At 44.4% G+C, this 18,676-nt stretch overlaps 1 protein-coding gene across 3 annotated transcripts in view; it reads left to right on the top strand.

Moving 5' to 3' along the window:
• Positions 1-2,061, top strand: part of LOC122941779 — an 81,226-nt gene extending 79,165 nt beyond the window's left edge. For all 3 annotated transcript variants that reach the window (XM_044299213.1, XM_044299212.1, XM_044299214.1), the window contains exon 7: positions 1,529-2,061. In XM_044299213.1, the coding sequence (XP_044155148.1) occupies positions 1,529-1,594 (66 nt within the window). In that variant the 3' untranslated portion in view covers positions 1,595-2,061. The remainder of the gene's footprint in view (positions 1-1,528) is intronic.
• Positions 2,062-18,676: the final 16,615 nt, after the last annotated feature.

Below are 18,676 nucleotides of genomic sequence, written 5' to 3'. Positions count from 1 at the left end.
CTACTGGCAGGCTCAAATAGACCAGCCATGCCTTACCTGTTATTACTCTAGAGTCAGAAACAATTGTTGGGTACGTAATGCGGGCTAGCCTGCACAACAACTTACAATTTTATTCCATGCTATAATAATTCACTACCCTAACAACTGGTCATATAGCATGTGCCTATAGTGTTTCTCCTGAATAAACATCAGCGTGGGTTAAATTCATTGTGAAGCTTATCAGCTTTCTGGTGTGATCTGTCACTTTAAACATGAAGTCCTTGTTATGAGCAGTAAACTATTTTTGTGGCCTGACACAAACAGAACACCCAACTGACTACAGGCCTGGTCTCAGTCTCTGAGATCCTAGGTGCCAAAACTGTGATGAAGTACATGCATGATTAGTCTTACTGACCCGGGTCTGTTCCGTTTAAGCTGGTAACCGTGGACGAAACAAGGGTTTCTCCAACAAGCATGCAGTGCTGCTGTGTCTCTGGCTTTACTCCTCAGCTCTCTTTTGCGTTCCTGGCAGCAATTCCCCTTCCTCTGGACAAGATCAGGGTCATGGACACTCCACTTGGCTGCAGCTCAGGTCCCTGAAGGATGCTCTCACGCTTGGATGTCAAGGGATTCTCCTCACACACAGCTCCTGTAGCTTCTCCCAGGATCACGCTAAGGCTCCTTTCACACCTGCGTTCAGGTGTCCGCTTGTGAGCTCCGTTTGAAGGGGCTCACAAGCGGCCCTGAACGCAGCCGTCTGGCCCTAATGCATTGTCAGTGGAGGCGGATCCACTGAGAATGCATCCGCCTGCCAGCGCTCAGCCTCCGCTCCGCTCAGTGAGCGGACACCTGAACGCTGCAAGCAGCGTTCGGGTGTCCGCCTGGCCGTGCGGAGGCGAGCGGATCCGTTCCGACTTACAATGTAAGTCAATGGGAACAGATCCGCTTGAAGATGACACCATATGGCTCAATCTTCAAGCGGATCCGTCCCCCATTGACTTTCAATGTAAAGTCTGAACGGATCCGCTCAGGCTACTTTCACACTTAGAAAAATTTTCTAAGTTATAATGCAGACGGATCCGTTCTGAACGGAGCCACCGTCTGCATTAATATGAGCGGATCCGTTCAGAACGGATCCGATCGAACGCTAGTGTGAAAGTAGCCTAAGATGGCTGCTGCTTCACTTCCTTTTCTAAATTCGAGACCCCACCTCTGAGAGTTTTGCATACATGAATATCGAAATGCAGTCTGTTAGCTGTGCTTGGAAAACAGCGGCCACTTGTGGCCAAACAGCAGAATGTCAGTTCAAATTTAATTTAACTTCATTTACACAAATACAATGTTCACACAATGAGAACTGCTTTCTCATCTCACAAAAGAATTTACTTTTCCTGCATAGGGGCCCTTGGTCTTGTGTCCACTCCCTTAACATTTTTCATAGTTACAGGCCTAGGTTTGAAAAGGTTATCAGCTGGATCTCTGTACTGTTCTTTGATTTATTAGATATCTTGTTAATAATCTTCCATATATGTATTATTATCTTTTACAGAAAACTGATCAGACTGATGATGCTCTGATAGCACCAGTTCCTACTGATGACATCATCATTGCCTAAAGAGAAGACTTTGCAAAATCCACGGATCTAAAGCATAGTTATAAAAGCATATTTTGTAAGGGAAATACTGTTGCTGTAGTGTTAGTTAAAACCACAATTTCATACTATCCAATTTATTTGTTCATAATTTCTTCTAGAGAAGGGGTAAGCAACCTTTGGTACTCTAGCTGCTGTGAAACTACAACTCCCAGCATGCAAACATGCTCAGCTGTTCTTCTAACTCCCACAGAAGTGAATTAAGCATTCTGGGAGTTGTAGTTTCTGAACAGCTGGAGTGCCGGAGGTTGCTAATCCCTGTTTCAGAGCTATTACCTTTTTACAATTTAAGTCACAGAACGTTTGCCTCCTTATGATATTCCTTTAGATCCAATGATACATGAATTTAATGCAAACATTCATCTAGCTATTAATTAAATAACCACTATGGGGGAGATTTATCAGACTGGTGTAAAGTAGAACCGGCTTAGTTATCCATAGCAACCAATCAGATTCCACATTTCATTTTTGACAGCTCCTTTGGAAAATTTAATGTGGAATCTGGTTGCTATGGGCAACTAAGCCAGTTCCACTTTACACTAGTTTGATAAATCTCCTCCTTTGGCTGTAATTTTCTTATTGCAAACATTAAATAAATGAAAAATTCTATTGATCTGCCACCCTGTGGTCTAGAATTCCTGAAAATCTGGGACAAAAATATTCTGATTCCAAATTGTTATAAAAGATTACAAACACCTGTATGCTGGGGTTTGTGTGCAGATAAATTAGGTGGTAGGGGAGTGTAAAGTCAGACTCTGCAGCTGCATTCTGTCCTGGTATAAAATCAACATTATCAATACTAATTAGGCGACCTGCAAACATTTTACCTGTAGATGCCAGAGTTTACACTGGACCAAGGGGCACTTGGCAGTGTCGGTGGCACCCTGTTAAAGAGGTTCTATTGGCTTTTCTAAAAATCTGTCAGCCTTGTGACCTGTGGAGGCAAAGTGGTTTCCTCAGTACTTATCCCTTCATCATGCCACCGATTCCGCTGTCTACCCTGAGGTCATGTAACCTGGACCAGCTGTGGGCTCTTCCGCTCCTGTCCTGACCAAATGTATTCCTTATTCTTCCTGTTTAGCTGCACACTTTAAATACAGCGGAATGGGAGAATTTAGGAACCCATCTGGTTGGATCCTTAAAGGAAAAGCCGGCAGCCAGTCCAGGTGGTTGTGTGAGCATCGGTACCACAGATCAGTGAAGCGGAGCTACTTACAGGGATACATGCACAATCTCTGAGAATTGGTAGCATGATGGAGGAATAAGTACCACAGAGAACCTCATTAATGGTGAGATATAGACATGTTGGTGGTAAAATTAGTAATGTGTTGAATAATATACCATTTTGTCACATAAGATAATTGCAGAATGTAGACCAGAGAATACACCTAACCCGCTACACCAGCCCCCTCAAATGACAAGCACTGTCACTGTAAGAGTGTGGTTCAATTACAGTAGTCTGGCGTTTCTAATGATTTTCGCTATTTTGTCATGCTACCAATTAAATATTTGATTATGAAAGAATAGAAAAGTTAATTTCCACATGTTTGGCTAATACTGCTATGTTACTGACATGTAGTCACGCTACAAAATAAAGCAAATGTCACCTTTCACACGCCTTCAGTTTCTGTATTGATTTAAAGAACCACATTTTATGATTATCCCTCTGAAGTAGTCTAGACTAGTGTAAGCCATGTACCGGGGTGGGCTCCCCAGCATACAGTGAAGTCATGAACGAGGAAAGAAACCCCAACACCAGTTTTTGCTAAAACAGAATTTTACTTAAATGTGGCAATAAACACAACCACAAATGCTGGGAACATACGATAAATTGACACCCAGCCGGAAGGTTGAGACCCTTGTGCTGCACAAAATGGTGCTCTCCGATGGATGCAGGAGGAAAGAGCAGTAATTTACCTACTGGCGGGCACAACTAAACTGCCACACCTTACCTGTTATTACCCTAAAAGAACAAGGATCACTGTATGGGTGTGTGGTACAGGCTAGCCTGTGGTGCAGCACAACAGCTTACAATGTTACACAGATCTACAGTATTCCCGCTTTAACTTACTAGTGGAAACAACATCACAGTGCCATCCAGAGATCCCCCATAACAGTGCCATCCAGAGACTCCCCCATAACAGTGCCATCCAAAGATCCCCCATAACAGTGCCATCCAGAGACTCCCCCATAACAGTTTCATCCACAGATCCCACCATAACAGTTTCATCCACAGATCCCCCCATAGCAGTGTCATCCACAGATCGCCCCCTTAATTGTTTGGATCACTTTGTTTCTTACACCGTTCAGACAATTCTTATGTACAGGATTCATAGGTTTGGAGATTCAAAAGATTCAATAGATTTGAGAACCTTTTCGGATGTGGATTGGGATTCGGATTTGAAAAATATTGGATTCGTCTCACCTCTATACAAAACATTTTAACTTTATTTTATTTTTTTCAAACTATAGCTCTTTATTCTTTAAATATGCAAACTCACACCAAAATAAATTATTATTTTTAGTTCTCTATTTTGTGTAGGCCATTTTGTTATATAATATGTATAGTTTCACATGAATGGTGATGGTTTTGGTTGGTGTGGGTGTTTTTTCTTTTATGAATTTTATTATTTATTTTATTTTTTTTAACTAAATTTTTAATATATTTCTGCTACATTATATATCTCCAAAGAGGTCATAAAAAGACCTTTGGGGGACACTGATGCATCTTTTTTTATTTGCACCTTTTATTTTATTTTTTTCACTTTTATCTGTATTTTATTAATATTTTATTGTATTAATTTTTATAATTGGTTTATTACTTATTTTTTGTGATTTTTTTTATTTACTTTTCACATTTTTTTAAATATATTTTTCCACATTATTTGTCTTCAAGAAGTCACTGAAAGACCTTTGAGAGACTATGAGAGACTTTTTTTTGTACTATTTCCACTGTAACTGGGGGTGCAGTGTCCCACTCAAGTAACCGGGGGCCGCGCAAACATATCTTAATTATGTATTAATGTCATGTAATATGCCTGTATTTTGTATTTTATCTCCTGTCATATTCTCCATGTCAAAATCTGATTTTACATGCAAATATCCTTTACACAGGCCTAGTCAGGATGCACTACACTTGTTTCTCCACTAGATGGAGCAGTGTCAGTGTGTATATATAGCTTATTAAGACCTAAGATAGGCTGTGCTGTTCTGTGCAGTTCAGTTCAGTCCTGCGGTCTGCAAACATGCCAGAGACTGTGCTCCCAAGAGCGACGTGCACCTGAACAATTACCGAGACTCCAGCATCTGCCGATGCACAGCCCCGAGCCGCGGCATGTGAAATGGGTGAGCCACCAGCTTACTCTCCGGGACCGGAGAGGTTGCCCTGCCTCTGCTTAAATTTGAGTGGAGGTTTTTCTAGGCCGAATCCCTTATGGCCTACTTTAATGCAAGAGAAACCTGCCTCTGCAGTACGCAAAATGACACAAGCTAAAATTTACTTTGAAGAAGTTGCCGAAGCCATACATGAAGACCCAAGAGAATGTCAGCCCTGCCTGGAACCTAGGTCAGGCACCGTCATCACCTTTGACAAAGATCGTGGGTTCGGCTTCATAAAAGATCTCACCACTGGCCGTGATCTATATGTGAACCACAGATCAGTGAAGCGGAGCTACTTGCAGGGATACATGCACAATCTCCTCGAAGGTGAGCCCGTTGAATTTACCCCTGCGGAGGGCCTAAGAAGTCCGTACGCCACAGCAGTGACGCGCCCGTGGCCTAAGTCTGAAAACTGGGAGGAAGCTGATGAACTATTCCGAAACTACCCCACAGGTTCACAGTAAGCCGATCCATACCACCAACCAAGAGAAAGCCACCTTTATTAGACCCAATATTTTCTGGCAACCTACAGTCTTGGAGCGTCCTATCAGCCCATATCCATCACCGGAGCTGCCGCGCAAAGTCCAAATGCCTGAGGACATTGTGAATAAAGAACGGTTCAGCATATAACTGGATCAGATGCGTCAAGACAAGATGAAACCTACTGCTGCAGAGCCTGATGCCAAAGTCCAAAACCTACAAGAAAGAACTGCCAGACTAGAGATACATCTAGAAGATCTATGCCACATTGCTGCACTCAAGACAGACCAGACTCAACATGGTGAGTGTGAACAAATGCAATCATATGAGAAAAATCGCACTCCTATGGACTCTGCTACATCAGAGCCAATTGATACTGTACCTTTAAACACAAAAGCTATTCCTGATGAGCCTATGATTTCAATCTCTGTAAGAAAACTATATTATGCTACCAGCAGGGTCCGTCTACAAAAAGTATCTGACCCACAACCTAAAGACTCAATGCAATGGGTAGGTCCTTTCCCAGTTTACTTACCAGCAAATGCCATAACAAAGGTTAACCCTTTATTTGATCCAAACTACCGACCTCAGTTAAGAGCAGAGCCTGGATTCACCATCTTTGATGGCCAAGGAGGAATGGACACTTATCCAATTTACCATGACTTTTCCAGTTTAGGATTTCCATTGTTGCTACAATGTTAGGCTGCTGCCAGTTCACCACGGCTAGTGACAAGTTCCTGAAGTCACTTTTTTTTATCCAAATGCCACATTGTGCCCGTTTCAGGATTCCCTACTGAACACTACAGTATTCATCTGTCACAGATGCAGTTTCAGATAGCTGGAACTTATAAATAAATGACCGACTGGCTTGATACCAACTAAGGAGCATATGGGTAAGCCCTTTAAATCCCTAAGAGCTCTCCCTGACTACTATGCACATGCAAGGGTCTCAATGGTAGACAATTGCATGGCCACAAACCTAGGACTGTGTGACACCTGAAAACCCTATAATAGTGAGGGGACACGACCACATAGAAACATAGAAACATAGAATGTGTCGGCAGATAAGAACCATTTGGCTCATCTAGTCTGCCCAATATACTAAATACTATGGATAGCCCCTGGCCCTATCTTATATGAAGAATGGCCTTATGCCTATCCCATGCATGCTTAAACTCCTTCACTGTATTTGCAGCTGCCACTTCTGCAGGAAGGCTATTCCATGCATCCACTACTCTCTCAGTAAAGTAATACTTCCTGATATTACTTTTAAACCTTTGCCCCTCTAATTTAAAACTATGTCCTCTTGTAGCAGTTTTTCTTCTTTTAAATATTCTTTCCTCTTTTACCTTGTTGATTCCCTTTATGTATTTAAAAGTTTCTATCATATCCCCTATGTCTCGTCTTTCTTCCAAGCTATACATGTTAAGTTCCTTTAAGATTTCCTGGTAAGTTTTATCCTGCAATCCATGTACCAGTTTAGTAGCTCTTCTCTGAACTCTCTCCAAAGTATCAATATCTTTCTGGAGATATGGTCTCCAGTACTGAGCACAATACTCCAAATGAGGTCTCACTAGTGCTCTGTAGAGCAGCATGAGCACCTCCCTCTTTCTACTGGTAATTCCTCTTGCTATACACCCAAGCATTCTGCTAGCATTTCCTGCTGCTCTGTGACATTGTCTGCCTACCTTTAAGTCTTCTGAAATAATGATCCCTTTATATTCTGCTCTTGGGTTTTTACGTCCCAGGTGCATTATCTTGCACTTATCGACTTTAAATTTTAGTTGCCAGATTTTTGACCATTCCTCTAGTTTTCCTAAGTTCTTTTCCATTTGGTGTATTCCTCCAGGAACATCAACCCTGTTACAAATCTTTGTATCATCAGCAAAAAGACACACCTTACAATTGAGGCCTTCTGCAATTTCGCTGATAAAGATATTAAACAATATGGGTCCTAGGACAGATCGCTGAGGTACCCCACTGGTAACAAGACCTTGGTCTGAATATACTCCATTGACTACAACCCTCTGTTGTCTGTCCCTCAGCCACTGCCTAATCCATTCAACAATATGGGAGTCCAAGCCCAATGACTGCACTTTATTGATAAGCCTTCTATGTGGGACAGTATCAAAAGCCTTACTAAAGTCTAGATAAGCGATGTCTACTGCACCTCCTCCATCTATTATTTTAGTCACCCAATCAAAAAAATCAATAAGATTAGTTTGACATGATCTCCCTGAAGTAAACCCATGCTGTTTTTCATCTTTCAATCCATGGGATTTTAGATGGTCCACAATCCTCTCCTCAAGTATGGTTTCCATTAATTTCCCCACTATTGATGTCAGGCTTACTGGCCTATAGTTGCCCGATTCCTCCTTACTACCTTTCTTGTGAATGGGCACAACATTTGCTAATTTCCAATCTTCTGGGACGACTCCTGTTGCCAGTGATTGGTTAAATAAATCTGTTAATGGTTTTGCTAGTTCACCGCTGAGCTCTTTTAATAGCTCTGGGTGTATCCCATCAGGCCCCTGTGACTTATTTGTATTAATTTTAGACAGTTGACTTAGAACCTCTTCCTCTGTAAAGACACATGCGTCAAAAGATTCATTAGTCTTCTTTCCTAACTGAGGTTCTTCTCCTTCATTTTCCTTTGTAAAAACTGAACAGAAGTATTCATTGAGGCAATCAGCTAGTTCTTTATCTTCTTCCATATACCTTCCTTCTTTAGTTTTTAATTTGGTAATTCCTTGTTTTAGTTTCCTTTTTTCATTTATGTATCTGAAGAATGCCTTATCGCCTTTTTTCCCTGACTGAGCTAATTTCTCTTCTGCCTGTGCTTTAGAAGCTCTTATAACTTGTTTGGCCTCTCTCTGCCTAATCTTATAAATTTGTCTGTCATCCTCATATTTTTTTTTTTATAATTCCTAAATGCTATCTTTTTGTTTTTAATGATTTTGGCCACTTCTGCTGAGTACCACAGTGGTCACTTCCTTTTTTTGCTTTTACTGACAAGCCTAATGCAATTTTCTGTTGCCTTCAATAGTGCCACTTTTAAGTAGTCCCATTTCTCCTGGACTCCAATGAAACTGTCCCAGTCTGATAGGGACTCGTGTACCACTAATCTAATTTTAGAAAGGTCAGTTGTTCTAAAATCTAAAACTTTAGTTTTTGTGTGGTGTGACTCAGTCACTGTACTTATAGTAAACCACACTGACTGGTGATCACTAGATCCCAAGCTTTCCCTACAGTAATATCAGATACCAAATTCCCATTTGTGAATACTAAATCTAAAATGGCCTCCTTCCGGTTGGCTCCTCCACTACTTGCTGTAGAGATAATCCCAGTAGGGAATTTAGAATATCTGTACTCCTGGCAGAACTATCTATTTTGGTTTTCCAGTTTACATCTGGAAGATTGAAGTCTCCCATAATGATAACTTCCCCCTTCAATGTCATTTTAGCTATTTCCTCAACTAGTAGATCATCTAATTCTTTGACTTGGCTAGGTGGTCTATATATCACACCTACACGAGTTACCTTATGATTTTCAAGCTGCAAGGTAACCCAAACTGACTCCAAATTGTTCTTGCTAACTTGTATCAAATTAGATTTTATGCTATCTTTCACATACAGGGCCATCCCTCCCCCCTTCTTGCCTACTCTGTCTTTCCTGTATAGAGAGAACCCTGGTATTGATGTATCCCAGTCATTACTCCCCTTGAACCACGTCTCAGTAACAGCCACTACATCTATATTCTCAGATGCCATTATAGCCTCAAGTTCATTGATCTTATTCCCTAGACTGCGAGCATTTGTAGACAAGACTCTGAGCTTGTCATTTCTTAACCTTTGTGCTACTGGCCTCTTCTGGCATTGTTCCGGGGGGCAGTCGGACTGCTGGATTATTGCTTCTTAGCAAATACTTGGAACTGTTCACCGAGGACATTCGTTCCCTTCACCGGCTCCCTGCACTTATTACGGACGGAGTCAGGATCCCCTAGAATCAAGCCAGCAAGGAAACACAATAAAGGAAAATACTTATATGAGCAAACAGCAGCTTCCAGCAGTGAACACTTCATCCAGGAAGTAGTATAAACCGCAAAGTGAGCAGTATGGGAGGGAATATAAAGGAAGACGATTAGTCTAAATAAGTGACACCTGCCAGAAGCAAGGGAGATGACAAAGTGAAACCAAAGCAAATAACGTCATACAAGAGGTAGAGAAGAATGTCCACCAGACCTTCTCACAGAACTGGCGGTGACAGTACCCCTCCCTCTACGGGTGGACTCCGGACACTCAGAGCCCACCTTCTCCGAAAGAGACCTATGGAAAGCCCTAATGAGACGAGTGGCCTTAATGTCCGCCACTGGGACCCACATCCTCTCCTTAGGACCATAACCCTCCCAATGAGCAAGGTACTGAAGAGAACCATGGATAATGCCAGAATCCACAATCCTAGAGACCTGAAATTCAAGATTACCATCAACAACAATTGGAGGAGGAGGCAAAGAGGATGGTACAGAGGGTTGGACATAAGGTTTTAATAGGGACCTGTGAAAAACATTATGGATCTTCCAAGTCTGAGGAAGATCAAGACTGGAAGGCAACAGGATTGATGACGGACAAGATCTTATAAGGCCCAATAAACTTAGGACCCAACTTCCAGGAGGGACCTTCAGTTTGATATTCTTTGGAGACAACCACACCAGATCACCCACATTGAGGTCCGGACCAGGCACACGTCTCTTATCCACCACACTCTGATATCTCTCACTCATCCTCTTCAGATTACCCTGAATCTTTTGCCAAATAAATGACAAAGATGAGGAAAATCTCTCCTCATCAGGTAAACCAGTAGACCCCTCTCCAGAGAATGTCCCAAACTGCGGATGAAACCCATATGCACCAAAAAATTGTGACTTATCAGAGGACTCCTGGTGACAGTTATTTAAAGCAAACTCAACAAGGGACAAAAAAAAATACCAATCCTCCTGATTCTCCGCCTCAAAACAGCGCAGATATGTCTCCAGATTCTGATTAACGCGTTCGGTCTGACCATTCGTCTGCGGGTGAAAAGCAGAAGAGAAGTACAACCGAACCCCCAAGCGATAACAGAAGGCCTTCCATAATCTGGAAACAAATTGCGTGCCCCAATCAGAAACGATGTCTGAAGGAATGCCATGCAATTTAACAATGTGATCAACAAACGCTTGCGCCAGCGTCTTAGCATTGGGTAACCCAGGAAAGGAAATAAAATGCGCTATTTTGCTAAAACGGTCAGATGCGTCCAAGGGAAGGAATGGGTAACGGAAGGAGAGATCCCGATGGCCGTGAATGAGGGACCTTGGCACGAGCGTAGGTCTCACAGGCTGCCACAAAACCCTCAACCGTCTTACGAAGAGCCAATCACTAGAGTTGAGCGGACACCTGGATGTTCGGGTTCGAGAAGTTCGGCCGAACATCCCAAAAATGTTCTGGTTCGGGATCCGAACCCGATCCGAACTTCGTCCCGAACCCGAACCCCATTAAACTCAATTGGGACCTAAACTTTTCGGCACTAAAAAGGCTGTAAAACAGCCCAGGAAAGGGCTAGGGGGCTGCAAAAGGCAGCAACATGTAGGTAAATCCCCTGCAAACAAATGTGGATAGGGAAATGAATTAAAATAAAAATTAAATAAATAAAAATTAACCAAAATCAATTAGGGAGAGGTCCCATAGCAGAGAATCTGGCTTCACGTCACCCACCACTGGAACAGTCAATTCTCAGATATTTAGGCCCCGGCACCCAGGCAGAGGAGAGAGGTCCTGTAACAGAGAATCTGGCTTCATGTCAGCAGAGAATCAGTCTTCATGTCATAGCAGAGAATCAGGCTTCACGTCAGCCACCAATGCAACAGTCCATTGTCAGATATTTAGGCCCAGCACCCAGGCAGAGGAGAGAGGTCCCGTAACAGAAAATCTGGCTTCATGTCAGCAGAGAATCAGTCTTCATGTCATAGCAGAGAATCAGGCTTCACGTCACCCACCACTGCAACAGTCCATTTTCATAAATTTAGGCCCAGCACCCAGGCAGAGGAGAGAGGTCCCGTAACAGACAATCTGGCTTCATGTCAGCAGAGAATCAGTCTTCATATCATAGCAGAGAATCAGGCTTCACGTCAGCCACCAATGCAACAGTCCATTGTCAGATATTTAGGCCCAGCACCCAGGCAGAGGAGAAAGGTCCCATAACAGACAATCTGGCTTCATGTCAGCAGAGAATCAGTCTTCATATCATAGCAGAGAATCAGGCTTCACGTCAGCCACCAATGCAACAGTCCATTGTCAGATATTTAGGCCCAGCACCCAGGCAGAGGAGAGAGGTCCCGTAACAGACAATCTGGCTTCATGTCAGCAGAGAATCAGTCTGCATGTCATAGCAGAGAATCAGGCTTCACGTCAGCCACCACTGCAACAGTCCATTGTCATATATTTAGGCCCCAGCACCCAGGCAGAGGAGAGAGGTCCCATAACAGACAATCAGGCTTCATGTCAGCAGAGAATCAGTCTTCATATCATAGCAGAGAATCAGGCTTCACGTCAGCCACCAATGCAACAGTCCATTTTCATAAATTTAGGCCCAGCACCCAGGCAGAGGAGAGAGGTCCCGTAACAGAGGATCTGGCTTCATGTCAGCAGAGAATTAGTCTGCATGTCATAGCAGAAAATCAGGCTTCACGTCAGCCACCACTGCAACAGTCCATTGTCAGATATTTAGGCCCAGCACCCAGGCAGAGGAGAGAGGTCCCGTAACAGAGGATCTGGCTTCATGTCAGCAGAGAATTAGTCTGCATGTCATAGCAGAGAATCAGGCTTCACGTCACCCAACATTGGAACAGTCCATTGGCATATATTTAGGCCCCGGCACCCAGACAGAGGAGAGGTTCATTCAACTTTGGGTAGCCTCGCAATATAATGGTAAAATGAAAATAAAAATAGGATTGAATGAGGAAATGCCCTGGAGTACAATAATATATGGTTAAGGGGAGGTAGTTAATGTCTAATCTGGACAAGGGATGGACAGGTCCTGTGGGATCCATGCCTGGTTCATTTTTATGAACGTCATCTTGTCCACATTGGCTGTAGACAGGCGGCTGCGTTTGTCTGTAATGACGCCCCCTGCCGTGCTGAATACACGTTCAGACAAAATGCTGGCCGCCGGGCAGGCCAGCACCTCCAAGGCATAAAAGGCTAGCTCTGGCCACGTGGACAATTTAGAGACCCAGAAGTTGAATGGGGCCGAACCATCAGTCAGTACGTGGAGGGGTGTGCACACGTACTGTTCCACCATATTAGTGAAATGTTGCCTCCTGCTAACACGTTGCGTATCAGGTGGTGGTGCAGTTAGCTGTGGCGTGTTGACAAAATTTTCCACATCTCTGCCATGCTAACCCTGCCTTCAGAGGAGCTAGCCGTGACACAGCTGCCTTGGCGACCTCTTGCTCCTCCTCTGCCTTGGCCTTGGGCTTCCACTTGTTCCCCTGTGACATTTAGGAATGCTCTAAGTAGTGCGTCTACCAACGTGCGCTTGTACTCGCGCATCTTCCTATCACGCTCCAGTGCAGGAAGTAAGGTGGGCACATTGTCTTTGTAGCGTGGATCCAGCAGGGTGGCAACCCAGTAGTCCGCACACGTTAAAATGTGGGCAACTCTGCTGTCGTTGCGCAGGCACTGCAGCATGTAGTCTCTCATGTGTGCCAGGCTGCCCAGGGGTAAGGACAAGCTGTCCTCTGTGGGAGGCGTATCGTCATCGTCCTGCCTTTCCCCCCAGCCACGCACCAGTGATGGGCCCGAGCTGAGTTGGGTGCCACCCCGCTGTGACCATGCTTCATCCTCATCCTCCTCCACCTCCTCCTCATCCTCGTCCTCCTCGTCCTCCAGTAGTGGGCCCTGGCTGGCCACATTTGTACCTGGCCTCTGCTGTTGCAAAAAACCTCCCTCTGAGTCACTTCGAAGAGACTGGCCTGAAAGTGCTAAAAATGACCCCTCTTCCTCCTCCTCCTCCTCCTCCTGGGCCACCTCCTCTTCCATCATCGCCCTAAGTGTTTTCTCAAGGAGACATAGAAGTGGTATTGTAACTCTGATAACGGCGTCATCGCCACTGGTCATGTTGGTGGAGTACTCGAAACAGCGCAACAGGGCACACAGGTCTCGCATGGAGGCCCAGTCATTGGTGGTGAAGTGGTGCTGTTCCTCAGTGCGACTGACCCGTGCGTGCTGCAGCTGAAACTCCACTATGGCCTGCTGCTGCTCGCACAGTCTGTCCAGCATGTGCAAGGTGGAGTTCCACCTGGTGGGCACGTCGCATATGAAGCGGTGAGCGGGAAGGCCGAAGTTACGCTGTAGCGCAGACATGCGAGCAGCGGCAGGATGTGAACGCCGGAAGCGCGAACAGACGGTCCGCACTTTATGCAGCAGCTCTGACATGTCGGGGTAGTTGTGAATGAACTTCTGCACCACCAAATTCAGCACATGCGCCATGCAAGGGATGTGCGTCAAACCGGCTAGTCCCAGAGCTGCAACGAGATTTCGCCCATTATCACACACCACCAGGCCGGGCTTGAGGCTCACCGGCAGCAACCACTCGTCGGTCTGTTGTTCTATACCCCGCCACAACTCCTGTGCGGTGTGGGGCCTGTCCCCCAAACATGAGTTTCAGAATGGCCTGCTGACGTTTACCCCGGGCTGTGCTGAAGTTGGTGGTGAAGGTGTGTGGCTGACTGGATCAGCAGGTGGAAGAAGAGGAGGAGGAAGCCGAGAAGGAGGAGGTGGCAACAGGAGGCAAAGAATGTTGCCCTGCGATCCTTGGCGGCGGAAGGACATGTGCCAAACAGCTCTCCGCCTGGGGCCCAGCTGCCACTAGATTTACCCAGTGTGCAGTTAGAGAGATATAGCGTCCCTGGCCGTGCTTACTGGTCCACGTATCTGTGGTTAGGTGGACCTTGCTACAGATGGCGTTGCGCAGTGCACACTTGATTTTATCGGATACTTGGTTGTGCAGGGAAGGCATGGCTCTCTTGGAGAAGTAGTGCCGGCTGGGAACAACATACTGTGGGACAGCAAACGACATGAGCTGTTTGAAGCTGTCTGTGTCCACCAGCCTAAATGACAACATTTCATAGGCCAGTAGTTTAGAAATGCTGGCATTCAGGGCCAGGGATCGAGGGTGGCTAGGTGGGAATTTACGCTTTCTCTCAAATGTTTGTGAGATGGAGAGCTAAACGCTGCCGTGTGACATGGTTGAGACGCTTGGTGACGGAGGTGGTGGTGGTGTTGGTGGTACATCCCCTGTTTGCTGGGCGGCAGGTGCCAACGTTCCTCCAGAGGCGGAGGAAGAGGCCGAGGCGGCAGCAGCAGAAAAGGTAGCAGGGGGAGCCTGAGCGACTTCCTTGTTTTCAAGGTGTTTACTCCACTGCAGTTCATGCTTTGCATGCAGGTGCCTGGTCATGCAGGTTGTGCTAAGGTTCAGAACGTTAATGCCTGGCTTCAGGCTCTGATGGCACAGCGTGCAAACCACTCGGGTCTTGTCGTCAGCACATTGTTTGAAGAAGTGCCATGCCAGGGAACTCCTTGAAGCTGCCTTTGGGGTGCTCGGTCCAAGATGGCTGCGGTCAGTAGCAGGCGGAGTCTCTTGGCGGCGGGTGTTCTGCTTTTGCCCACTGCTCCCTCTTTTGCTACGCTGTTGGCTCGGTCTCACCACTGCCTCTTCCTCCGAACTATGAAAGTCAGTGGCACGACCTTCATTCCATGTAGGGTCTAGGACCTAATCGTCCCCTGCATCGTCTTCCACCCAGTCTTGATCCCTGACCTCCTGTTCAGTCTGCACACTGCAGAAAGACGCAGCAGTTGGCACCTGTGTTTCGTCATCATCAGAGACATGCTGAGGTGGTGTTCCCATGTCCTCATCATCAGGAAACATAAGTGGTTGTGCGTCAGTGCAGTCTATGTCTTCCACTGCTGATGAAGGGCTAGGTGGATGCCCTTGGGAAACCCTGCCAGCAGAGTCTTCAAACAGCATAAGAGACTGCTGCATAACTTGAGGCTCAGACAGTTTCCCTGATATGCATGGGGGTAATGTGACAGACTGATGGGGTTGGTTTTCAGGCGCCATCTGTGCGCTTTCTGCAGAAGACTGGGTGGGAGATAATGTGAACGTGCTGGATCCACTGTCGGCCACCTAATTGACTAATGCCTGTACCTGCTCAGGCCTTACCATCCTTAGAACGGCATTGGGCCCCACCATATATCGCTGTAAATTCTGGCGGCTACTGGGACCTGAGGTAGTTGGTACACTAGGACGTGTGGATGTGGCAGAACGGCCACGTCCTCTCCCAGCACCAGAGGGTCCACTAACACCACCACGACCATGTCCACGTCCGCGTCCCTTACTAGATGTTTTCCTCATTGTTATCATTCACCACAACAACAAAAATATTATTTGGCCCAATGTATTGTATTCAAATTCAGCTGAATATAAATTTGAGGCCTAGTATTTAGGCGCTGGGTGACAGGTATAGATTTAATAACAGAATTAGACTTGGAAATGCACAGTAGCGTGTGTGTGAAGTTATTCTGAATGACCCTATGTGCACCTTGAATATTATATAACCTTTTAGGGATGTATTTAAAGTAGGCCTGATACAGCAGAAACCACTAAATTAGGAAATTGATAAATTGGGAATTGTATTTCAACCCAGAACAAAAAATGTGCTTTGACGGACACTAAATAACTTGCCCAGCCAGAACAGTGCAGCAGTAACGACAGATTTAGCGGGATATAAATTTGAGGCCTAGTATTTAGGCGCTGGGTGACAGGTATAGATTTACTGACAGAATTAGACTTGGAAATGCACAGTAGCGTGTGTGTGAAGTTATTCTGAATGACCTTATGTGCACCTTGAATATTATATACCCTTTTAGGGATAGATTTAAAATAGCTCTGATACAGCAGAAACCACTAAATTAGGAAATTGCTAAAATGGGAATTGTATTTCAACCCAGAACAAAAAATGTGCTTTGACGGACACTAAATAACTTGCCCAGCCAGAACAGTACAGCAGTAATGACAGATTTAGCGGGATATAAATTTGAGGCCTAGTATTTAGGCGCTGGGTGACAGGTATAGATTTACTGACGGAATTAGACTTGGAAATGCACAGTAGCGTGTGTGTGAAGTTATTCAGAATGACCCTATCAGCACCTTGATTCTGATATACCCTTTTAGGGATATATTTAAAGTAGGCCTGATACAGCAGAAACCACTAAATTAGGAAATTGCTAAATTGGGAATTGTATTTCAACCCAGAACAAAAAATGTGCTTTGACGGACACTAAATAACTTGCCCAGCCACAACATTACAGCAGTAACGACAGATTTAGCGGGATATATATTTTAGGCCTAGTATTTAGGCGCTGGGTGACAGGTATAGATTTACTGACGGCATTAGACTTGGAAATGCACAGTAGCGTGTGTGTGAAGTTATTCTGAATGACCTTATGTGCACCTTGAATATTATATACCCTTTTAGGGATAGATTTAAAATAGCTCTGATACAGCAGAAACCACTAAATTAGGAAATTGCTAAAATGGGAATTGTATTTCAACCCAGAACAAAAAATGTGCTTTGACGGACACTAAATAACTTGCCCAGCCAGAACAGTACAGCAGTAATGACAGATTTAGCGGGATATAAATTTGAGGCCTAGTATTTAGGCGCTGGGTGACAGGTATAGATTTACTGACGGAATTAGACTTGGAAATGCACAGTAGCGTGTGTGTGAAGTTATTCAGAATGACCCTATCAGAACCTTGATTCTGATATACCCTTTTAGGGATATATTTAAAGTAGGCCTGATACAGCAGAAACCACTAAATTAGGAAATTGCTAAATTGGGAATTGTATTTCAACCCAGAACAAAAAATGTGCTTTGACGGACACTAAATAACTTGCCCAGCCACAACATTACAGCAGTAACGACAGATTTAGCGGGATATATATTTTAGGCCTAGTATTTAGGCGCTGGGTGACAGGTATAGATTTACTGACGGCATTAGACTTGGAAATGCACAGTAGCGTGTGTGTGAAGTTATTCTGAATGACCCTATGTGCACCTTGAATATTATATACCCTTTTAGGGATAGATTTCAAATAGCTCTGATACAGCAGAAACCACTAAATTAGGAAATTGCTAAATTGGGAAATGTATTTCAACCCAGAACAAAAAATGTGCCTTGACGGACACTAAATAACTTGCCCAGCCACAACAGTACAGCAGTAACGACAGATTTAGCGGGATATAAATTTGAGGCCTAGTATTTAGGCGCTGGGTGACAGGTAAAGATTTACTGACGGAATTAGACTTGGAAATGCACAGTAGCGTGTGTGTGAAGTTATTCTGAATGACCCTATGTGCACCTTGAATTCTATATACCCTTTTAGGGATAGATTTCAAATAGCTCTGATGCAGCAGAAAACACTAAATTAGGAAATTGCTAAATTGGGAATTGTATTTCAACCCAGAACAAAAAATGTGCTTTGACGGACACTAAATAACTTGCCCAGCCAGAACAGTACAGCGGTAAGGACAGATTTAGCGGGATATAAATTTGAGGCCTAGTATTTAGGCGCTGGGTGACAGGTATAGATTTACTGACAGAATTAGACTTGGAAATACACAGTAGCGTGTGTGTGAAGTTATTCTGAATGACCCTATGTGCACCTTGAATATTATATACCCTTTTAGGGATAGATTTCAAATAGCTCTGATACAGCAGAAACCACTAAATTAGGAAATTGCTAAATTGGGAATTGTATTTCAACCCAGAACAAAAAATGTGCTTTGACGGACACTAAAAGACTTGCCCAGCCACAACAGTACAGCGGTAACGACCGATTTAGCGGGATATAAATTTGAGGCCTAGTATTTAGGCGCTGGGTGACCGGTATAGATTTACTGACGGAATTAGACTTGGAAATGCACAGTAGCGTGTGTGTGAAGTTATTCAGAATGACCCTATCAGCACCTTGATTCTGATATACCCTTTTAGGGATGTATTTACAGTAGGCCTGATACAGCAGAAACCACTAAATTAGGAAATTGCTAAATTGGGAATTGTATTTCAACCCAGAACAAAAAATTTGCTTTG

Source organism: Bufo gargarizans, chromosome 6 (genome assembly GCF_014858855.1).
Source record: "Bufo gargarizans isolate SCDJY-AF-19 chromosome 6, ASM1485885v1, whole genome shotgun sequence".
Lineage (NCBI taxonomy): Eukaryota > Metazoa > Chordata > Amphibia > Anura > Bufonidae > Bufo > Bufo gargarizans.
The sequence above is the reverse complement of the archived record's forward strand: the minus strand, read 5'-3'. Positions and strand labels throughout refer to the sequence as shown.